The following is an 18,757-nucleotide window of genomic DNA, read 5'->3' as shown; positions in this document are numbered from 1 at the left end:
GACACAACAGCAGCTGCTTTCAACAAAAGTACATGCATCTAAATGCAACTTTATATCACACAAGGTACAGCTAAAAATGAAGGAAGAAGTTTTGTCTGCTGAGTTTGATAAGAGATGTACCTTGTTATATTACTGTCAGCCATTATACATGCAAGGTGCATGCACTCATCAAAGAAAAGAGAGTTGGATGCCGCCTACTTATTTCCTAGATGTTTCCCTCTCATGGAAAAAGCATTTCTTATGGCCTTGGATGCCAGGCCTCTTTTTGGCAAGTAGCAGTAGCGGTACATATGAACATAGTCCTTCTATGCACATTTTAGGAGCTCAATCTAGAAACTAAATGCAAATGTATAAATTTACCTCCAGTTATTTTTCTGTTTGATTACCATTATTTTTCTGTTTGATTATCCATTTGATAGGCACAAAAGAAAATACTAACCTTGTACTCAGAGCATAAATAGAAGAGTTAATCTCTCCAAAAACTAACTAACAAACAAAAAAAAATCAGAAGATATGTCCTTCTGAATGATACGTAGTGATTAAATTTAAATTCATGTCTCTAGAACTATGCAAAAACATGTGTCTTGAACATTTTAACCCAAATATTGGTTCAAAAATATTTCATGTTTTAATATTTAATTTGATTCAGATGGATCTCTTATTTTGGGTCTATAAAAGTGGAAAAAGCTGCAGGGTTTTTCTGGTTCACTAGCACAAAGGCATATTATTCCTGGTAAGAATATTATATTTACACATTCACAGGAATGACAAAGACAGAAGGATTTTGGAACAATTTACAATAAAGCTTGTCGTTGATTTGCGTTTTGCCTGCCCCTCCACCCCTTCACTGCAAAGCATAGTATTTCTTACCTTCACATTTTTGTGATGCTTCATTAAATTTGTGTCCAGCAGGGCATTTGCACTCAAAAGACCCAACAGTATTAATGCAATTTCCTCCTTGACAGAGCCCAGGGATGGCCTGGCATTCATCCACATCTGTCAGATTTTGGGAAACAGAGAGAGAGAGAAAGGGAGAGAGGGAGACATTCATATAAAAGTTACTACAGAAGAAAATGTGACAGTTTTTATGTCTATATTACTCTATTTATGTCAACGAGTTATTTGTCCATTGCAATATTTGGAATACAATGAGAGAAACTATTTCTCACAATTGCTTTATGTAAAATAAATTTTTGAGTAACATAAGTTGGTTAGTAACGGTTGGTAAGAGGTCACAAATGTTAATTTTCCCACCTTCCATCTTCTCTTGTGTAGAAGGCAATATTTATACTGATTTTTGTGGGTTTTATTATGAAGGCTGCAAGTTACAGGATGCAATGATAAAAAGGCTGACAATAATAACTAGAGTTATTCAAGAAATTCTTAGAATCAAAAAGCAACACATTTCTATAATAAAACTGTCTCTAAGACTTATATTGAATGATTCAGTTAAAGCAGAATTTACGTAAGATCACAGAGACTGTATGAGACAGTGAATGCTTTTATGCAGATGAAATGGAAAATGTTCACCTTCCATTCTGTAGAATTGTCTTGTGCAGTAAAAATTAAACAACCCAGGAAATTAGACTAAGAAGTGAGAGAGACCCGAGATGAATACGCAGTCTGACTTTGCTGGCAGAGAAGCCACCAGAGGGAAACTTTTTAAAGTAAGTCAGTGTGTCCTCCCAGCTCAAAACTCAAGCACCTATCTGAAAAGATTCTACCTGCCCCCTCTACTCTCTGCTCTCATCTTCTGACCTCCTCTCCCTCTCTGTCACTCTCCTTCTAAACTGGCTTCCTTGCCATTCTTTAAATATACCAAGGATGCACTTGCCTCAGGGTTTTTAATAGTGGCCCCTTTGCCTGGATCATTCTTCCTCCATAAAGGTTCACACCATCCCATCTATCCGGTAGGTCTCTGTTCACTATAGCAGTACATCCTTCACTGGCCAAACAGCAACAGCCAGCCCCCTGTCACTCACCACCCTTCCTACTTTGCTTACTTTTTTCCTTAGGATGAATCACCAGCTGACCGAATAAATGCTTGTTTGCTTTGTTTTGTTTTATAAACCCATTGTCTTTAATTCAAGTTCCAGACAGCAGGTTCTTCCTCTGTTTTGTTCACTGCTATATCCCTGGCACCCAATAACTATGGTCCCACATGTAGCCCCACATATGAACTTTCTAGGAACAAAAGTAATCATTCCAGGCTCATTGTGTTGAGTTGGAAAGACTGTAAAAAATATATGTACATTCTCTCCATCTCTTCATTACATATGTATGTATATATGTGTATAAATACACACAAAAGTCTAGTTTAATAAAGGACCCCCAGAGTGGCAGTCTAACTTTTCTTTCTCTTACTTTGCATATTCTTTTAGAAATCTGGAAGCCTAGGGTACTCTCTTGTTTTACCCTTCATTGTATGAAACAAGAGCGTGATCACCAGTGTTAAAGTCTCTACTACCCCACGTTCTTCAGAAAAGTTGGCATGAGGGAAAGGGTACTAAAGGAGCAACAATTTATTTTGCTATCAAACTGTCACTGTTTTAAATGGAATGTCCTGGCCCACAAATGAATCACTATATGGGCAGTATAATTAGATTATGTTTTATAGCTGATCTCAATTTTATCTGAGAACAGAAGTTTCCATTCTCTTGATATGCTGAATATGTTATTGAAATGTTATTTGAAATTGATTGTACATATAAGCAAAACCTGATAGTCCTGTTGGTCATAATTTTTGGCCAAGAGGAAATACACAGGAGGGCACTTCTCTGCTGGCCATGCCTTCCACGACTGAAGACAGAATAAACTCCTTTATGAACCCATTTGCCCACAGCCCCTCACATCTGGCCCAAAGTCTAAAAACACTGGAAAGGATAACAGAGCCTCAAGCCTATAGCAGACTTGCTCCAAAAAATCCCACACCCAAACATGAAGAGTTTCATTCTCAAAGTGTCAATATAACTGCCATTTTGATTTCATGGGTTTCACAAAATTTCTGATAAAAATATTTCTTTTTCCTGACTCTTGAATAGCAGAGTCAGGAAGGGGCAGAAAGAAAATGGTGGACAGGGCTAGATTGTAGGAAATGCACAGCAAAGTCACAGAGTAGCCACTCTTCTCTCTCCCTCGTCATTCTCTGTCCCCCAACTGTCTCAGTGCCTCAACCTCTGACAATGACTCATGGATGGATAGTTGGGCACACCAAATCTGGCTGAAAGGTCTATGTCAATGAGTTCACGGGTATTAGCTGGCTTCCAAACACCAAAACCAAGAATTTCTTCAAAATTCACTTCTAAGGATAAGAAAAATAACTAAGGTTCCCAAGAAAGGGGGAACTAAACTAACTCTTTACTTTATAAAATCACACAATAGACCCCTTTGTAATTCCTTTGTTCCAAAGTGACTTCTTGCTGCTCCTGACATTCAGAAGGACAAGTTGAAGGGCACATAAAGGAGCTGTATGTTGTACCCAGAAGTGAGGAGCCAAGACCAACAGTGTTTATCACAAGTGGAATTTGTGGAAGCAGAATTTAATGGAGACCCACAGAACTGTGTGATTCATCTCAAATTCTGTTTTACTCCACATCAGCCTTAGAATTAACACACAGAACCAAACCAAACTGGTATCTATTTGCCTCAGAAAACCATACCCTGAATTTTCTGAAAATATTGCAACTTGTTAAAAAAAAAAAAAAAACAAAACACTGAAGATGTCTAAAGGAAGCAGATACAGCCTGGGAGTTTTCAATCCCATCAGTTTAGTGCTGAACTGCCTCCGTTCACTTCCTCCTGTTTCCTGCCAGACATCCAGACAATAAAAGAATTTGTACAGCTGGAAGAATAGGAGTAAAAGCCAAAAACAGAGTAAGGGCTTCTATGGGAGACAGGAGAAGAAGCAAGCAGGCGACATCTGGGGATATTTAAAACTGTGAAACAAATCTTAATTTATTTCTGACTTGTAAAAAAAAAGCATAATGTAGCATGTAAAATGGAGAGAGGAACAATTTTCTTGAGGTCAACTAAGGACAACCCAGGAGACAGAGGAACTCCAACAATATCAAATGGAGGGAAAAAATTAAGAAAAACAAAGTACCTTGTTCACAAATTTTGCTTTGTGTTTATACATAGCATTGCTCTAACGCACAGCATTACTGCAACCAGTATCACACCACCCCACAGAAACACCTCTGGGTTCGGAGGGGAAGCTGCTGGCAAGGAAAACTCCAAGGAGACCAGCTGCTCTCTCTTGATCTACGCTCCTAATGCCTAAGTTGGATATCATGCCGTCAGCGAAATCGTGAAGTTATGTCTCTGACACCGCTTTTCCATTCTCTCCAACTTCACTGGAGAATGGCTCTCCAGAGCAAATAAGATGAATCCATTAAGAGCTCCATCAGCCAGGGGTTTACCTTGACAGGCTCCCGTACGGATATTTGGAATGAAGCCTCGACGACAGGGGTGGGGCTGGGCGGGGCACATCTCACAGGGGTGGCCCCAGGCTCGGCCGACAGTGGCACAGCAGAGTGTTTTTGTGCAGACAATCCCGCTGAGCTGTCCCTGGCACATCTGGTTGCTGACCACGGTAAAACATGGGCCCGTCCTGTAATCTGAAAATAAAGAAGGAGAATTCCATGAAGGTCCAGGAAAGCAGGAACCATCACGCAGAGAAACAGCTGTGCCCCATCTTGCTGGACTCCAAACTGGGAAACAGTCTTCAGGGATAGAACCATACATCACTGACTCTGTGCGAAGCCTTGGGCAGATCATTCTGCTCACCTCCATCTTCCTCACCTACAACATAGGTGAAGACCCTGTTGTAAGAATCAAATGAGCAAATGGAAAACACTTTACAGTTGTGATGTCCTATAAAAATATAGCATATTATTACACTTTCATTCACTCAAGAAAATGTACCAGTGCCCACTATGAATCAGTCCCTGTGCTTGATGTAGATGTTTCGGTGATTAAAATAGACCACATCCCTGCCCTCATGGAGCTTAGAGTCTTTTATTATTTCGGCTGGAAAAAGAAAAAAATTTCAAAACTTGCAATGAGGCAAGTCATGGCATTTTCTTCCTGGGAGTTCTTTGAACAAAAGAAATGGTTACCCGGTTCTTTTGGATTGGGTCTATCTTTTTTCAAATACAAAAAAAAATGTGCAAGCAAACAAACAAGTAGGCATTTTTAAAAATTTACCCATGCAAGGACATTAGGCATTTAGTATAAAGAGGAAGGACACTGCTCTGAAATCACTGTAACCTTTAGGCAAAAGTCCATCTTAAAGGAAACAGAGATAAGCTAAGGCCATAGGAGAACTTCCAATTACTCTCACCAGATGCAAAATCTGCCTTCATTTTTGTTTTGTTTTGTTTTGTTGTTTTGTTTGCTAAAGGGAGAAAGTCAATCTGGATTCAGCAGCCAACAAACAAGAAAGATTAACATGTAGTGAGCAAAGAGGACAAAAGCCAGGCTGTTCCCAGCCTAGCCATGACAGAAAATCGAGACCATAATATCCCTTTCTGTTCCACAATGACCTTGACAGATAAGGGAGGCTGGGTTGTGGCGAGACCATAGGCTTTTATCCACCACCCAACATCGCATGTTTCCCCATGTCATTTTCAGAAATGCACAGTTTCCCATGAGTTCAGGGATGGAGTAAATAAGTAATAAATAACTGAATAACCCCAGTTATTAGTTATTAGTTAGTTATTAGTAAGTTAGTTTTACCACTGAATTCTACAGTTTTATGAAAATCACTGTGTGCGCTAATGAAACTGCTGGGTTGGGTTTTCACTTTTCTTTGCTTCTTTCTTCTCTAAGTAGCTCATGAGACATAGATATGCAGTTTACCAAACAGCGACTCTTCCTTTACAGTACCAGCAAGAGTGAACAGGGTGGACCATGACCACATTTGGACAATAACTGAATCTTACCTGCAGGCATGCCGCTGTTCTCCATATTCTCTCTCTCCTGCTTTCTTTGCTGCAGTAATGACTCCAGCTCCTCCCTATCACTAAATGTTCTTCCTCACTCTCCCTTCTCTCTTGCTAAAATGAGCCACCTGTGGTCAATGGCACCTCCCTAATGTCCACGTGGAAAGAGGAGCCTTCTAAGGAGTTCCTAAAACAAAACATCACCCAGTCTAGTTCAGCAAGAGGACTAGGCCCAAATTATGGTATTACTTGAGAGATGGACAGGATGGCCAAAACATCGAGTCCCCATCTTCACATCTCCCTCTCTCTGTGCAAGTGCTTGCAAAAATGTGCTATGTGTATCACTGATGGAATGCAAGATGACTTTAGATTGTCATGTTTTAATAGTCATGTATTGTTTTTAAATTTTTTAATGTTTATTTATTTTTGAGAAGGAGAGAGAGAGAGCATGAGCAGAGGAGGGGCAGAGAGAGAGGGAAACACAGAATCAGAGAGAGGGAGACACAAAATCTGAAGCAGGCTCCAGGCTCCGAGGTGTCAGAACACAGCCCGACGTGGGGTTCATACTCATGAACCGTGAGATTATAACCTGAGCCAAAGTCAGACACTTAACCAACTGAGCCACCCAGGCACCCCGTTATGTATTAATTCTAATTTGTATTATTAAAGAGTATACACATAACAGACTCTGATTTCACAAATATGTTTGCTATGATGAGGATTAATAAAAAAAGTTTAACTCAACTTAAAGGAAAATATTAATGAACACTAGTACCAGATATGCAAATGGGCCAAAAAATTGTGTAGATTGCACATAAACACCACCAGTGTTACCATTCCAAAATACTAACCTTATACCTTTGTTCCCCTCAAATCTCTAATGCTCTAGCCCCATCTATCTTTCCAGTCCTATCTCCTGACACTTCCTCAATTTATTGTCTCTTAATTTTTTTATGCATTTTTTACTCCCCTGGTTATTTTTTAGTTTTAGATAGTCAAGTTCTAGGTATATTTTAATATTTCTCATAATATGCCAGATCTGTTCAAAATCCATTATCTTCTTCCATAGATGTTGAATTGAAACAAAAATACAAAACTTAAAAGCTTGAGCTATTGAATAAAATCTCTGCCCTCATTTCAGTCTGTGTATAAAGAAAAAATGACAGCACCATGACGGTACCATAACAGTTTGGAGCAAAAGTGCTCTTAAATGCAGTTAAACTCATGGGCAAACTCAAAGGCTGTAGTCGTTCATTGTTTCATTCAATTCTTCCAAATGTTACCTATAGGCATTTAATAAATACTTCTCTAATATATGGCATTTCTTTTCTATTTTAACACTGTTATATATTTTTGTGATTCTAAATAAATAATATTTCAGACAATTAGGAAAAGGTATAAACATAAATAAGAAAATAAAAATCTCATGTAATTGTACCTAAAGAAACCCTTGCTACATATATGGTATTCATATTAGGTTATTACCTAAGTTCACATGTGTTTTATTCTTGATCACAAAATAGCACTGTACTAAATACATGATTTTTAATCCTGGTTTTTTCACTTAACATTGCCAAAAGCACTTTCCCATGTAAATACTATTCCAAAATATTATTTTAATTGCTAATAATTTTCCATCAAGTTATAACATAATTTATTCAATAATTTTCTTTTTGCGTGTCATTTAAATTGCTTCCAATTTTTCATTATTACATACAACAGCGTTCATTATTGATGAACTGCTTTAGGATGAGAAATGTTTAGTCTCAGGCAATAGCCATCATTATTTTTATGGCTACATATACATATATTGCTTCTGAGACCAGCAAGATCACAGCAACATAATCTCTTATTTAAAAAATAGATAAAACCTTCTATGTTAGGTAACAAGGAAAGGATTTTAAGTTTGTTTCTTTTTCTCCTCTTAATTTACTGAGGTAAGTGCAAATGTTTGAATCAAACAGATTCATGCTGGCATGTCATTTTCAATCTTTTAAAAAACATAATGGAACAGAAATTTGAATTTACAATCCTCTCTTCGACACTGCTTGGATTTGGTTTTGCTTTTCACTTTGCCAAGATACCTCATGGAAAGACCTTATATAGAGGATTGCAAAGAATCAGGGTAGATGCAAACACATGTTTTGAGAGGGACACCAGCAAAATTGAGGCATACTACAAAATACAAAGAAAATCTGATTCAGTCCTGTCTGACACTGGCTCATGACTTCAGACATGAATTCCTCATTGGAAAACCTTCATAAAAAGAAAATAATCCTTAATACTTTTCTAGAGTCAAGTTCTTACCCTCATCTCAATATGAAACACATGGAATGGAATAGGCACTTGTTAATTCTGACAATTTTCATTAGGCATCTCTAGAGCCTGTAGGGGACCCATCTTTATTAAATATACTAGATATTTGGTCAAAAGTTGAGTATGTATAACAGAATCTATAGACTTAACACCTTTCTACACTAAATACTTATCACTATGGACAAAGAACCAGATCATTGGACAGTGCATATTAGTAAGTGGACATAAATGTATTTGTAGGTCCACATTTTCAATAAAAATTGCTGAGTGCAGAAGGAGACGCATAATCTGGATGAAATAGAATTGGATCTAAAAATCTCTTGGAAGGTAAATGCTCTATTAACGTGGTTTTCAAATGTCATTCTGATTTGGCAGTGTGTGCTTTTTGTCCTGTGCTTCACTTAGATTGCCAAAGTTATGCTGTTTTTCTGTCCAATACTTCAACCACAGAAAAAAAAAAAAAAATCCGCCCACACTCCCAATTCCTTACTAATAATCCAATTATTTACAATTATTCCCATAGCACTTACGTGATACTAGGCTAAATTTACATACTCTTTTTTTCAGATAGTCCCAGCACTAGACAGGGAATGTGCTTAATTCAATGCTTGAGTAATGTCTGACTCATTCCCTCAATGTAAATCATTATTCCTAATGCAACTAAAATATACTATTAAAAATACTCTCTGCTTGCAAATTGATTTACAATCACTTCCTTAGAAGACCTCTATAAACCAGGGCAACAGACCAAGACTTTACCAAATTAAAATGCAGTTTTAATTGTTTTTAATGGGCTTACTCTAGTGTGGCTAGTTCCTGGGAAATTCTGCATGTACATGTTCCCATTCTGAGTGGTGAGGCTTCAGGACTGTTTTCAATCCCCATAGATTTATCAAGACTTAGGATCTAACCAATGTGTATCTGCAGCCTCGGATCCTAGGCCCCTGCCCAGCTCTGCAGCTCAGAATGCTGTGACCTGCGGTGGTACTTCACTTTCATTTGTAATAAGACTTCACCCTGAAGCAAATGCATCATTCACAGAGAAAGAATATTGTGGTGCACTGAATTCTTGTCACTCCTGCCCAGTCACTAAACCACAAACTGCAGGGAAGGCACAAGGATATAATTTTGGGCAGTAGGCTCCAATTATTTTAAATCCTTCTTTCCATAAAAATTACAAAAAAAAAAGAATGAGATATCAATTTATCCATGACAGGGTCATAGCATGCTTCTACCTTCCAGGTAGGTTGGCCTGAGACACATCAGACTCCTAATGTGTGGAATTTCAATACAACCTCTTCAAGAAGGAGTTCAGGGAACTTTCAGTACAAAGAAAATTAAAGCAAAGAAGTTCCATGATGATAATTAGTCTCATAACTGCTGCCATTTCTTCTTACTCCAATTATTCTTAACTTTGGGACATAAGCAGATCACCTGGGAAGTTCCACAAAATACTAATGTCTGGACCTCTGTCCTCCCACAGCCCCTCGCCCCCACCCCCATGGAATCCAATGCAGTAGATGCAGCTTGGGGCCAGGGTGTCCTTCTGTGTTTTGCAAAAGCTCCCCAAAGCGACTTTGTCTTCTTGGGCTCTAAATTGTCTTTCTGTCTGCCTGTCTGTCTGTCTCTATCTCTTTCTCTTACCATTATTGAGAAGTGCTTATGTACCATTATTAATTGGAGGTATCTTCAAGTTAGCGGACTGCCTACCTGAAGGTCTACCCTTAGAAATGTGAGAAAGCCCATGAACTGGAATCACCACTACTCAACATAACCCAATTCCATAGTATTCCTTTCAATAGTGTTGACGGATTATGAGGCACTTTACTATGTTCTTTATTAATTTTACTAACCACAAGCTCACTAAACCAAACAGCAAATCAAAATTTCAGAAGGCTAATCACCCACTACTCTGCTGCCCTAACAGTCAATTGAATTCACATTTCTAGGCTCTCCCCTCCCAGTGTTAGAAAGCACATTTACACACATAACATCACTCCACTACCATGAACTCCCATTTCCAACTTCCCAGCCCAGTGCTATACATGAGTGAAATGCCAGGAGGATTCTCCATCCAGGTTCCAAATACAGTAATCAAACTTAGCATCAGTAACAGCAAAAGTTAACTTAATTTCCTCCAGAATTACACTATCACAGATCACCTTGAAATACTTCCATGACTCCTGACTTGACTAAATAAAACTACTAAACATCATTTATAAAGTTTGTGCCAAAAACAGTCAAAGTTTAATCAAATGAATCCTCCAGATCTAACTTGTAGCTGAGAGGACACACAGGGGTAGAAGAATAAGACAAATGAAACCACAAGGAAACAGTCAGAAAATCCAGAATGTGTGATTTTCAAAGGCAACTATTCTGAACTTTTCCAAAAACAAATGACCCATCTGAGTAAAAAAAATTATGGTAGAGAGATTATTTAGATTAAAAAGACCTAATAACCCAACATTACTTGGATTCTGTTTCAAAAAGAGACGACTGGGGAAATTTTATATGGGCTGAATATTACATAATATTGGGGAATTGTTGTTCTCATAGGTGTGGTCATGGTACTGTGGTTATCTATGAGAATGTCCTTCTTATTCAAAAGTGAAGTGTTGTGATGTATGCAACTTAATTTTCAAATGATGCAGCAAAACTGAGTGTGTGTGTGTGTGTGTGTGTGTATATATATATATACACTATATAATTAATTATATTACATATATAATATATACATAATATTTAACATATAATATACATATATAATATACACATATATTTATATATACACATATACAAATAAGCACATAGAGAGTATTATATGTATATAAGTGAGAGAATGTTAATATTTAATCTAAATTTAATATTTAATGTATAATACTTTATATTACTATTTCAACATTAATGTAAGTTTGAAATTTTTAATAATAAAAATTCTGAAGGGGTGAGAATTCCTTCTTGGGCTACTTTCTAGTGAAAGTAGTACATTATTGTCTCTTCCATTTCATTCAAGCTATGCTTTTTTTTTTAATTATACGGTAAATTTCAAATATACTTTCCAAACCATACATTTTTATAAAATACTACATGCAAGATAGGAGTATGAATATGGTCTCTACAGCATTACTTAAAGAATATGAGCTTTTGGCAAAATTTACTAAACTATGTTATGCAAAATGTTTATCTTTTAGTAACTATCTGTACACCTTCTCTAAAACTAATTTCTAAAAATTTTTTTTTCTAGAAATAGGGTATAGGAATAAGCACAAAACTGTTTCTGTTAACATTCTGCTGACTTTTAACTTCTTTAATTCATAAAAGTATTACCAATATAAATTTTAATGTAAATAGCATTCAAAACTGCAGAAACAAGGTGATATATACCATTTAATTCTAACATGCAGACTAAGCAGCTCACCAAATCCAGCCCATAGTTCCGTGGAACCCAATTACGTGCAGCAGCAATTCAATATTGTTAACACATTTTATTCTGTCCTATGATGGACTGCAATCTTGTTCGGGGAAGAGAATGCCTCCTATCTGAATCATCATTTACCTGACATTCTTTGTCATATACATATATACATTACACCTGTACATCGTACAAGTCATTATTCATTTTCACTTTGCCCCAAAGTTATCTCCAAACTACCTTTACTAGAAAAAAAAATGGGGTGGTGGGGTGGAGAGAAGTCAAATTCTGGGTTGGGTGACATATTTACAATCAAGGTAATAAAATCATAGAGTGTCTTCATTTTTCATGGTCTGCAAACTGCACTTTAAAGAAGCAGCTGGCTCTGATTCATGCAGTTTTCAAATGGCTTGCATGAGTGCCATGTGAAACCAAACTGCAGCTTCCCCACAGAGCATCAGTTATGGAACAGCAAGACAAAAACAATAGTATTATATAACAATTTGATTTATCTGTTCTTTTATATTTTCTTCAAAGCCACCAAGTATAAAACATCCCTTGCAATCCAAATGCAAGATTAACAACACAAGAGTAAAGGGCTCTGTGATCAGTGGTATTAAATATAAAACTTTCCAGGGTCAACATATTCTTAGATCAACTCATGTATCTTAAAAGTGCCTTGTGATATTGCTTAATTTCCAAATACAAATTCTATATGAAGGGAATTAAATTTCTGAAGGATGCTAATAGAATTATTATTGTAAATGAGACTTACACATAGAGAGTGTAAAGGCCTATGTTTGTAAAGGGGCAAGAAAAATAAACTGATTGGTATTACTCTACTGCAAGTTCTACTACTATGAGATACCTAGCCAAATTCATAGAGACAGACAGTAGAACGGTAGTTGCCAGGGCCTGGGGGAAGGGAGGAGAGGGGAGTTATTGTTTATTGGGTACAGAATTTCTGTTCAAGAAGGTGAAAAAGTTCTGGAGATGGATAGTGGTGATGGTTGCATACAGTGTGAATGCACTTAATGCCACTGAGATACACCTCTAAAAATGGCTAAAATGAAGAAATTTTGTGTCATGTATATTTTACCACAATAAAAAAATACCACTGCATAAAATAAAATCAGACATTCTGACTTCAATGATCAAGTTCAATGAGTAAACTTCACAGTTATAAAATGTAATCAAGGATTTCTTCATTCAACAAATATTTACGGAGCTGCTGTGCTGTATCAGAGAGCAGCATGAGATAAGTCCCTGACTACATAGAATTTACAATCTGGCAGGAAAAGTAGTCAGCAGATACGTGAATACATTTAAAATCATTTTATATTTGAGTCTGTGATTTAGTCTACAAATGAAATAAGCGCGCTGCCATAATAGAGAATAATTGGGGGATAGCTACCGTGGAAATCGTTATCAGGGAAGACTTCTTGGAGAAGGTGATATTTATACTAAGAACGAAAGGAGGAAAGCAAGTCAGCTGTGTAAAGGGAGAGTAAGTGCTTCAGAGGTTTAAGACACAGCAAGAACAGTGGGTCTGAGTTGGGAGAGGGCCTGGTTTCTCTAGTAATGAGAGAAGACCACTGAGACCAGGGCTCAGAGAGCAAGGGGACTGGGACACGCCATGAGCCTGGAACATTGGGCAGGGACTGGATTACACAGCACATTCCAGGCCACAGTAAGGAGTTTGGATTTGGCTTTAAGCTCAACAGGAAGCCACTGGAAACACAACATGTTATTTTTTTAAGTGTGCTGCGTAGAGGGTTCAAGAGTGAAAATGGAGAGGTTCCTGAAGGATCCAGGGAAAGATGGTGGTGGCTAGACAAAGGTGGTAGTGCAGAAGTGGGGAGCAGCCAGCAGCGGGCAGATGTCTCTGGGAGGCGAGAACCAACAGCACTTAAAAATGGTTTGCATGTGAAGGGTGAGGGAAACTGAAAAGACAAGGAGGACTTGTGGGTTTCCGGCTCAGGTAGTTGGATACATGGCCAGCCACTCACGGACATGGGCAATCTGAAGGAAGACTATGCTCTAACTACCAATAATCAGCATGAAAGTTCTTCCAATTTCACAAGTACTGACTATCAGGTGATTTGAACTGATGAGGCTGGTCCTGCATAAAACAATATTATCTGTACATCTTGATGCCATAAAACCTATGTATAATGAAATGACATCTTGGTCTGTGCATTTTAGCTTTTTCACTAAATTTCTTGTTGTTCCCTTTCTCTTTGCAAGCAAGCATGTAGTTGGATCACATTCACATATTTATATTTAATCTATATGGTTGAAATTCTTACTTCAACACGTTTGGCCAGTTCTCACAGAAACCCGAGTATTAAGTACACATGGCTCAGACCAACAATATGTGACGGAATCCTGGCGTGTGGGTGGGATTTCCTCCAGAGGAACTTCACTGTTGCTTCTATGAAATGACAGGGCAAGGGAATCCAAGACCACTAGCATCCTCGCTGCCAGCCCTAAGTTCATTCTACAGGAAATTGATACATACCACACTCTGCTGATATTATCAGTTCTTAGAGATCTGGTGAAAAACGTAAAGCAAAGGACAAGCATTCAGCTATTTAACCACAACTGAGAAATGCCTCATATAAATATGGGCTTTCTGTAATATCAAGACAGATAGATGACAGTGCAATAGTTTAGATACATTGGTTAAGAAGCATTATTTCTAGAATTGCCTTTTATTAAATAGTCATTAGCTTATGGGTATGTGTTGCTCATCCCCTCCACCCCTCTCTTTTTCCGTCTCTTTCTCTCTCTCTCTCTCTGTCTCTCTGTCTCTCTCTCTCTCTCTCACACACACACACACACACACACACACACACACACACGCATCACTGAACCATGCTAATATATTATCAAGTAGTTTTCAAGGTGACCCTCCTTTTCTCAGAATTTTTCTTTGGAAGAAAACCTCTGATGAATGAAAAATTCCTGAGACTGTTTCCAGCTCGGGTCTGGCACTGAACTCAACTGAAGAAAGACAAGTTGGAAGAAAGTACAAGCATTCCTCAGAACACGTGAGTGAACTGTGCAGAAGACAGGCATGGAAGCTGGGGGGAATGGGAGAGGCCATGGTTCCAAAACTCAGTCATGTAGGTGTCATTAATCAACAGAAGATTCATGACAAAAACCTGTGCCTGCTCAGATACCAAAATATGGCAGAAGACTGATTTTCTGAGAAACCAAAGACTAAAAGCAGTATAGCCTCAGAACTGCATTTTTGCTGTTATTTCATGGTCATCCATTTTTAAGATCTACTATAAGGACTGAGAACATGTTACTAACTAGACAATTATGGCAGCTTCTGGCCTCTTGGCAGCTTAACTGGTAACATAAGGGTTTTGATGTTCTGGGACACTTGTACATTTTATAGGGGACAACTGTTTTAAAGCATAGAATAGCAATTACACAATATACATCAGTTTCTTTCGAAGTAATAGTTATGTCCCAGACATCCCAGGTAAATGATCTAAAGAGGTAAGTATTAATACTGTGCCATACAGGCAAATAGGTCAATCTAGTTTTAGCTAAGTTGTACCTCATGCAGCCAGTGGGAGGAGGGCTCAGAAATTTCCATTCTATAGAACTGGAAAAAGAATCTCAAGTTGCTCCTGAAACTATGAGGTCTATAACTATTAAATCGCATACTGTCTGAACGCTGAAGGGGCACTGTGTTACTCTGTTCTCTCTTACCACTTACTAAAGATTTACATCAGCTTGGCCAGACATTGGGTTTCATCTGAGGCAGCTGGTTAGATATGTGTGGAAAGTGCATATGGTTAGAAAATAATAAGAGACAGCATTAAAAGTGGTTTAACATGCCCCAAGAGGCAAGCCAAACACCACAATTTTCTCCAACTGTGGAAGAAAAAACAACTTGAGCCAGATTTTGGCTCTCTGTATATATGAACAGGTCTATATTGTATTCCCTTGGATATTTACAAAGCATGTTAACAATAATTAAAATTGAATTTCCAAACCTTTAAGGGTAAAAGTTAGGAATATAATATCAATGATCTTGGAGAGTGTCATAATTCAATCTACATCATTTTCACCATCCTGGGATTTAACTACTGATATTCAAAAATCTCAGTTCTTGCATGGAACAAGTGTTCTTAAGTCTTATGCTCATGCAAACATCATTTACTTAAATGTATGTTCTTGTTTTTGGCAGTAGTTTTATGGCTAAAAGGTATTGCTGCAGGATTACAGCATTCAAATTTCTCTAGTCCATAATTCTTAACGATCACAGTTACCTGGGACCCGGGAAGTCCAAAAGTGCCCAGAAGTTGCACATAAACCATACGTACCAGCCTGACAAAGCTGGACACAGTAAAGGGGCCCTAGTCTCTAAGTGCCTGATCCAAGTGGGGCAATCACATGTTCTCTTCAAGAAATTTCGAACACGGATTGGGAAGTACTGGTTTTCATCTTTGCAGGTGCCAGGAACCTCAGGTAATGTTACCTCCAGAGTTCTAGGCCAGCAAGTACCTGAAGAAGCACATAGCAGGTTATCTGCATGGAGGAAGGACAATGTCTGCGGACAGGAGCAAGAACAAGACCACATGGCTTCAGGGAGAGGCTGAGAGAGCCTGGGTCCAACCCTCGATAAAGCCCTGGTGCACTGTTGTCCTCGAGTTCCTGGGACATCCCGGGAACAAACCTCCCTTTCTGCGTTAGCTAGTTTCGTTACTTGCAACCAACTGGATTTGACCCATACACAGTGTGCATTTTTACCTTTTTGGAGGAAGAGTGTCCACAGTTTTCATCAGATCCTTAAAAATATTTGTGCCTCAAAAAATTCATAAACCTCTGTACCATTTAATAAGTAACTAATAGGAGTGTGGCACTATTTAGGTGACTTGCCCAGATTAACTTTTTCATTCTCAAAGAAAAGTGAACTTTTCATTCTCAAAGAAAAGTGAAAATATAAAACCCTTCCCAGTTAGTAACACAACCACCACTTTATCAATTACCCTCTTACTTCAATTGTAACTCAAGAGGGGCCCACATAGGAACAAATAAACTTACAGAAAAGTTATCACGGCCAGATAGAAGTCAGTAGCTAATTCTTAGTAACACACAAAGTTCCAGCTGATTTTCCTCAAATGGCAGCAGGTATTTATTGATGCTCTTACCTCGTCTATTTAAGCAGAATATACCGTAAGCATAGAAATGAAAGGCAGTAGGCCGGAAAAGTCAAGAGGCCTGGTTTTCAGTCTCAGCTTAGCAACTAATTTGCTGTGCAGCCTGAGACAGACACTCCACCTGTCTGATGGACTTTAAGTGGCCAAGCCACGAACCATTCGGATGCCCTGGTGGTCTCTCAGCTGGTGTGAGCCAGGACAGAGCAGCCAGGTTAGGGAGAGAAGGTCATTTTCATCACTTAAGAAAAGCAGTGTGAGTGGAAACATGTGTCTGACAGAAGCTCGTTTTCCCACCAGAAACTTGGTCCCCCACTGTTCTTACTTTAGTAAAGGGCATCACCATAGCCCAGACCACCCAGTCCACAAACTTGGAAGGGGGTGTTACAGAAGCCCTCACACACCCACTCATTCATCCCTGTAAACCCTCTAAAATTTATCACCTGACAGCTTCTTAATTTTCTCCTCCTCCATAACCCAACTGTCTCGGCTTTACTGTAGATCCCCTTTTCCTCTAACTGCACAGCAGTGAACTTAACGGGAGTTAGAACCTAAGGCACTCCGTGCAATGGTCTCTACCAGCTTCATCTCTCACCACTCCCCTAGGAGAGGTCCCTGTCGAGTGACACTGCATGGACTATAGTTCCTCAACTCATGTTCCCTCTGCTTGAAATGCCCTTCCTCTGAAAGTCTTCCCTGAGCACTCTCTTCTTCCTTCCTCTGTGGCACTAATTAACCTCCACTGTAATCACGGATTTATATGATTGTTCTTCACCAGACTGCGAGCCTTAAGGATAAATAATTTATCTCATTAAGACTGTATCCCTGGGGCCTGGAACAATCTGTGGGTCCATAATAAGTACTCAAGTATTTATGAATGAATGAATATGAAAAATTACACATCTCCTAAGTTAGTCTAAACCCATAATCTTACACACTATTCATTCCCTTTGTCCAAGCCATAATTAACTACTTGTGATTCCCTGAATCTATCTCATTTGACTTGAATCCTAAAACTATGATGATCAGTGTGGCAGCGAGCCATTACCCTTTCAGTCAGTTTCTTCTGCCTCCTGGGGTTGCATTCTCAGTCAGGTAGTATAAGTAGTAAATGAAAGCATGCATATAAAATACCTACCAGAATTCCTAGTTCTTCCACTTTCCCCTTCCTCCCACAAATAGCACGGTTCCAGATTACTGAGGTATTCCGAGATTCTTAAAAACAGATGATGCCACTGATCCATAGACCACAGGATATGTACTTTCAGCAGGGCTAATAGATTTGTTCTGAATCAGCTCTACTCTCTTGATTGGCCCCCTCTTGTGAATAATAGTTGGTATTTGCAGAATAGGGCGAAAGAAAAGGCTGACATGAAGATCAAGTCAAGCCTGGATTCTTGCTCTGAGCAAGCTGAAAGGCACAGGTGGACAGCTGACCCACCCCCCTCCAGAGTCCCTTTCTCCTTAGCCCCCTTCCAGTTAGTAGTAGACATGTGTCCAGGTCTGTCAATAAGGTGCAGGTGGAGGCCTACAAGATGGCGAGTCAAGTAAAGTTTTTCACTCTCTGATAAAATGAGACACAGTCATCTGGATTACCACGTTGTCCTTTATCCTTTTGTCCTTCTAGAAAGATATGTGATGCCTGGAAAGTCCATGATCCTACCTGTAATCATGAGAACAAAAGCCCATGCACTAAGGATGGTCAAGTAGAAAAAAGGAAGAGCCAGTGGTCCTTGATGACATTTTTGATACCTCCAAATTCGTTTGTAGCATAAGAAAAATTAACCCTTACTTGCTTAAGCCACTGTGGTAGGGTCTTCTATCACTTCATCCAAACTGACTACTAACCAAGACACCAAGTACATGGATTTTGTCATTTGACATATATGTGAGTGAATGATCTGAGT

General features: G+C 38.6%; 1 protein-coding gene across 1 annotated transcript in view; it reads right to left on the bottom strand.

Annotated features, from left to right (window-relative positions):
• FBN1 (fibrillin 1) overlaps nucleotides 1-18,757 on the bottom strand; it is a 233,592-nt gene that overhangs the window by 123,469 nt on the left and 91,366 nt on the right. Inside the window, exons 6-7 of the mRNA XM_023255387.2 lie at nucleotides 4,419-4,616; nucleotides 871-996 (exon numbers count right to left, since the gene is read on the bottom strand). Coding sequence (XP_023111155.1) covers nucleotides 871-996; nucleotides 4,419-4,616 — 324 coding nt within the window. The remainder of the gene's footprint in view (nucleotides 1-870; nucleotides 997-4,418; nucleotides 4,617-18,757) is intronic.

The sequence above is a fragment of the Felis catus genome, chromosome B3 (assembly GCF_018350175.1).
Source record: "Felis catus isolate Fca126 chromosome B3, F.catus_Fca126_mat1.0, whole genome shotgun sequence".
In the NCBI taxonomy this organism is placed as follows: domain Eukaryota; kingdom Metazoa; phylum Chordata; class Mammalia; order Carnivora; family Felidae; genus Felis; species Felis catus.
The sequence above is the reverse complement of the archived record's forward strand: the minus strand, read 5'-3'. Positions and strand labels throughout refer to the sequence as shown.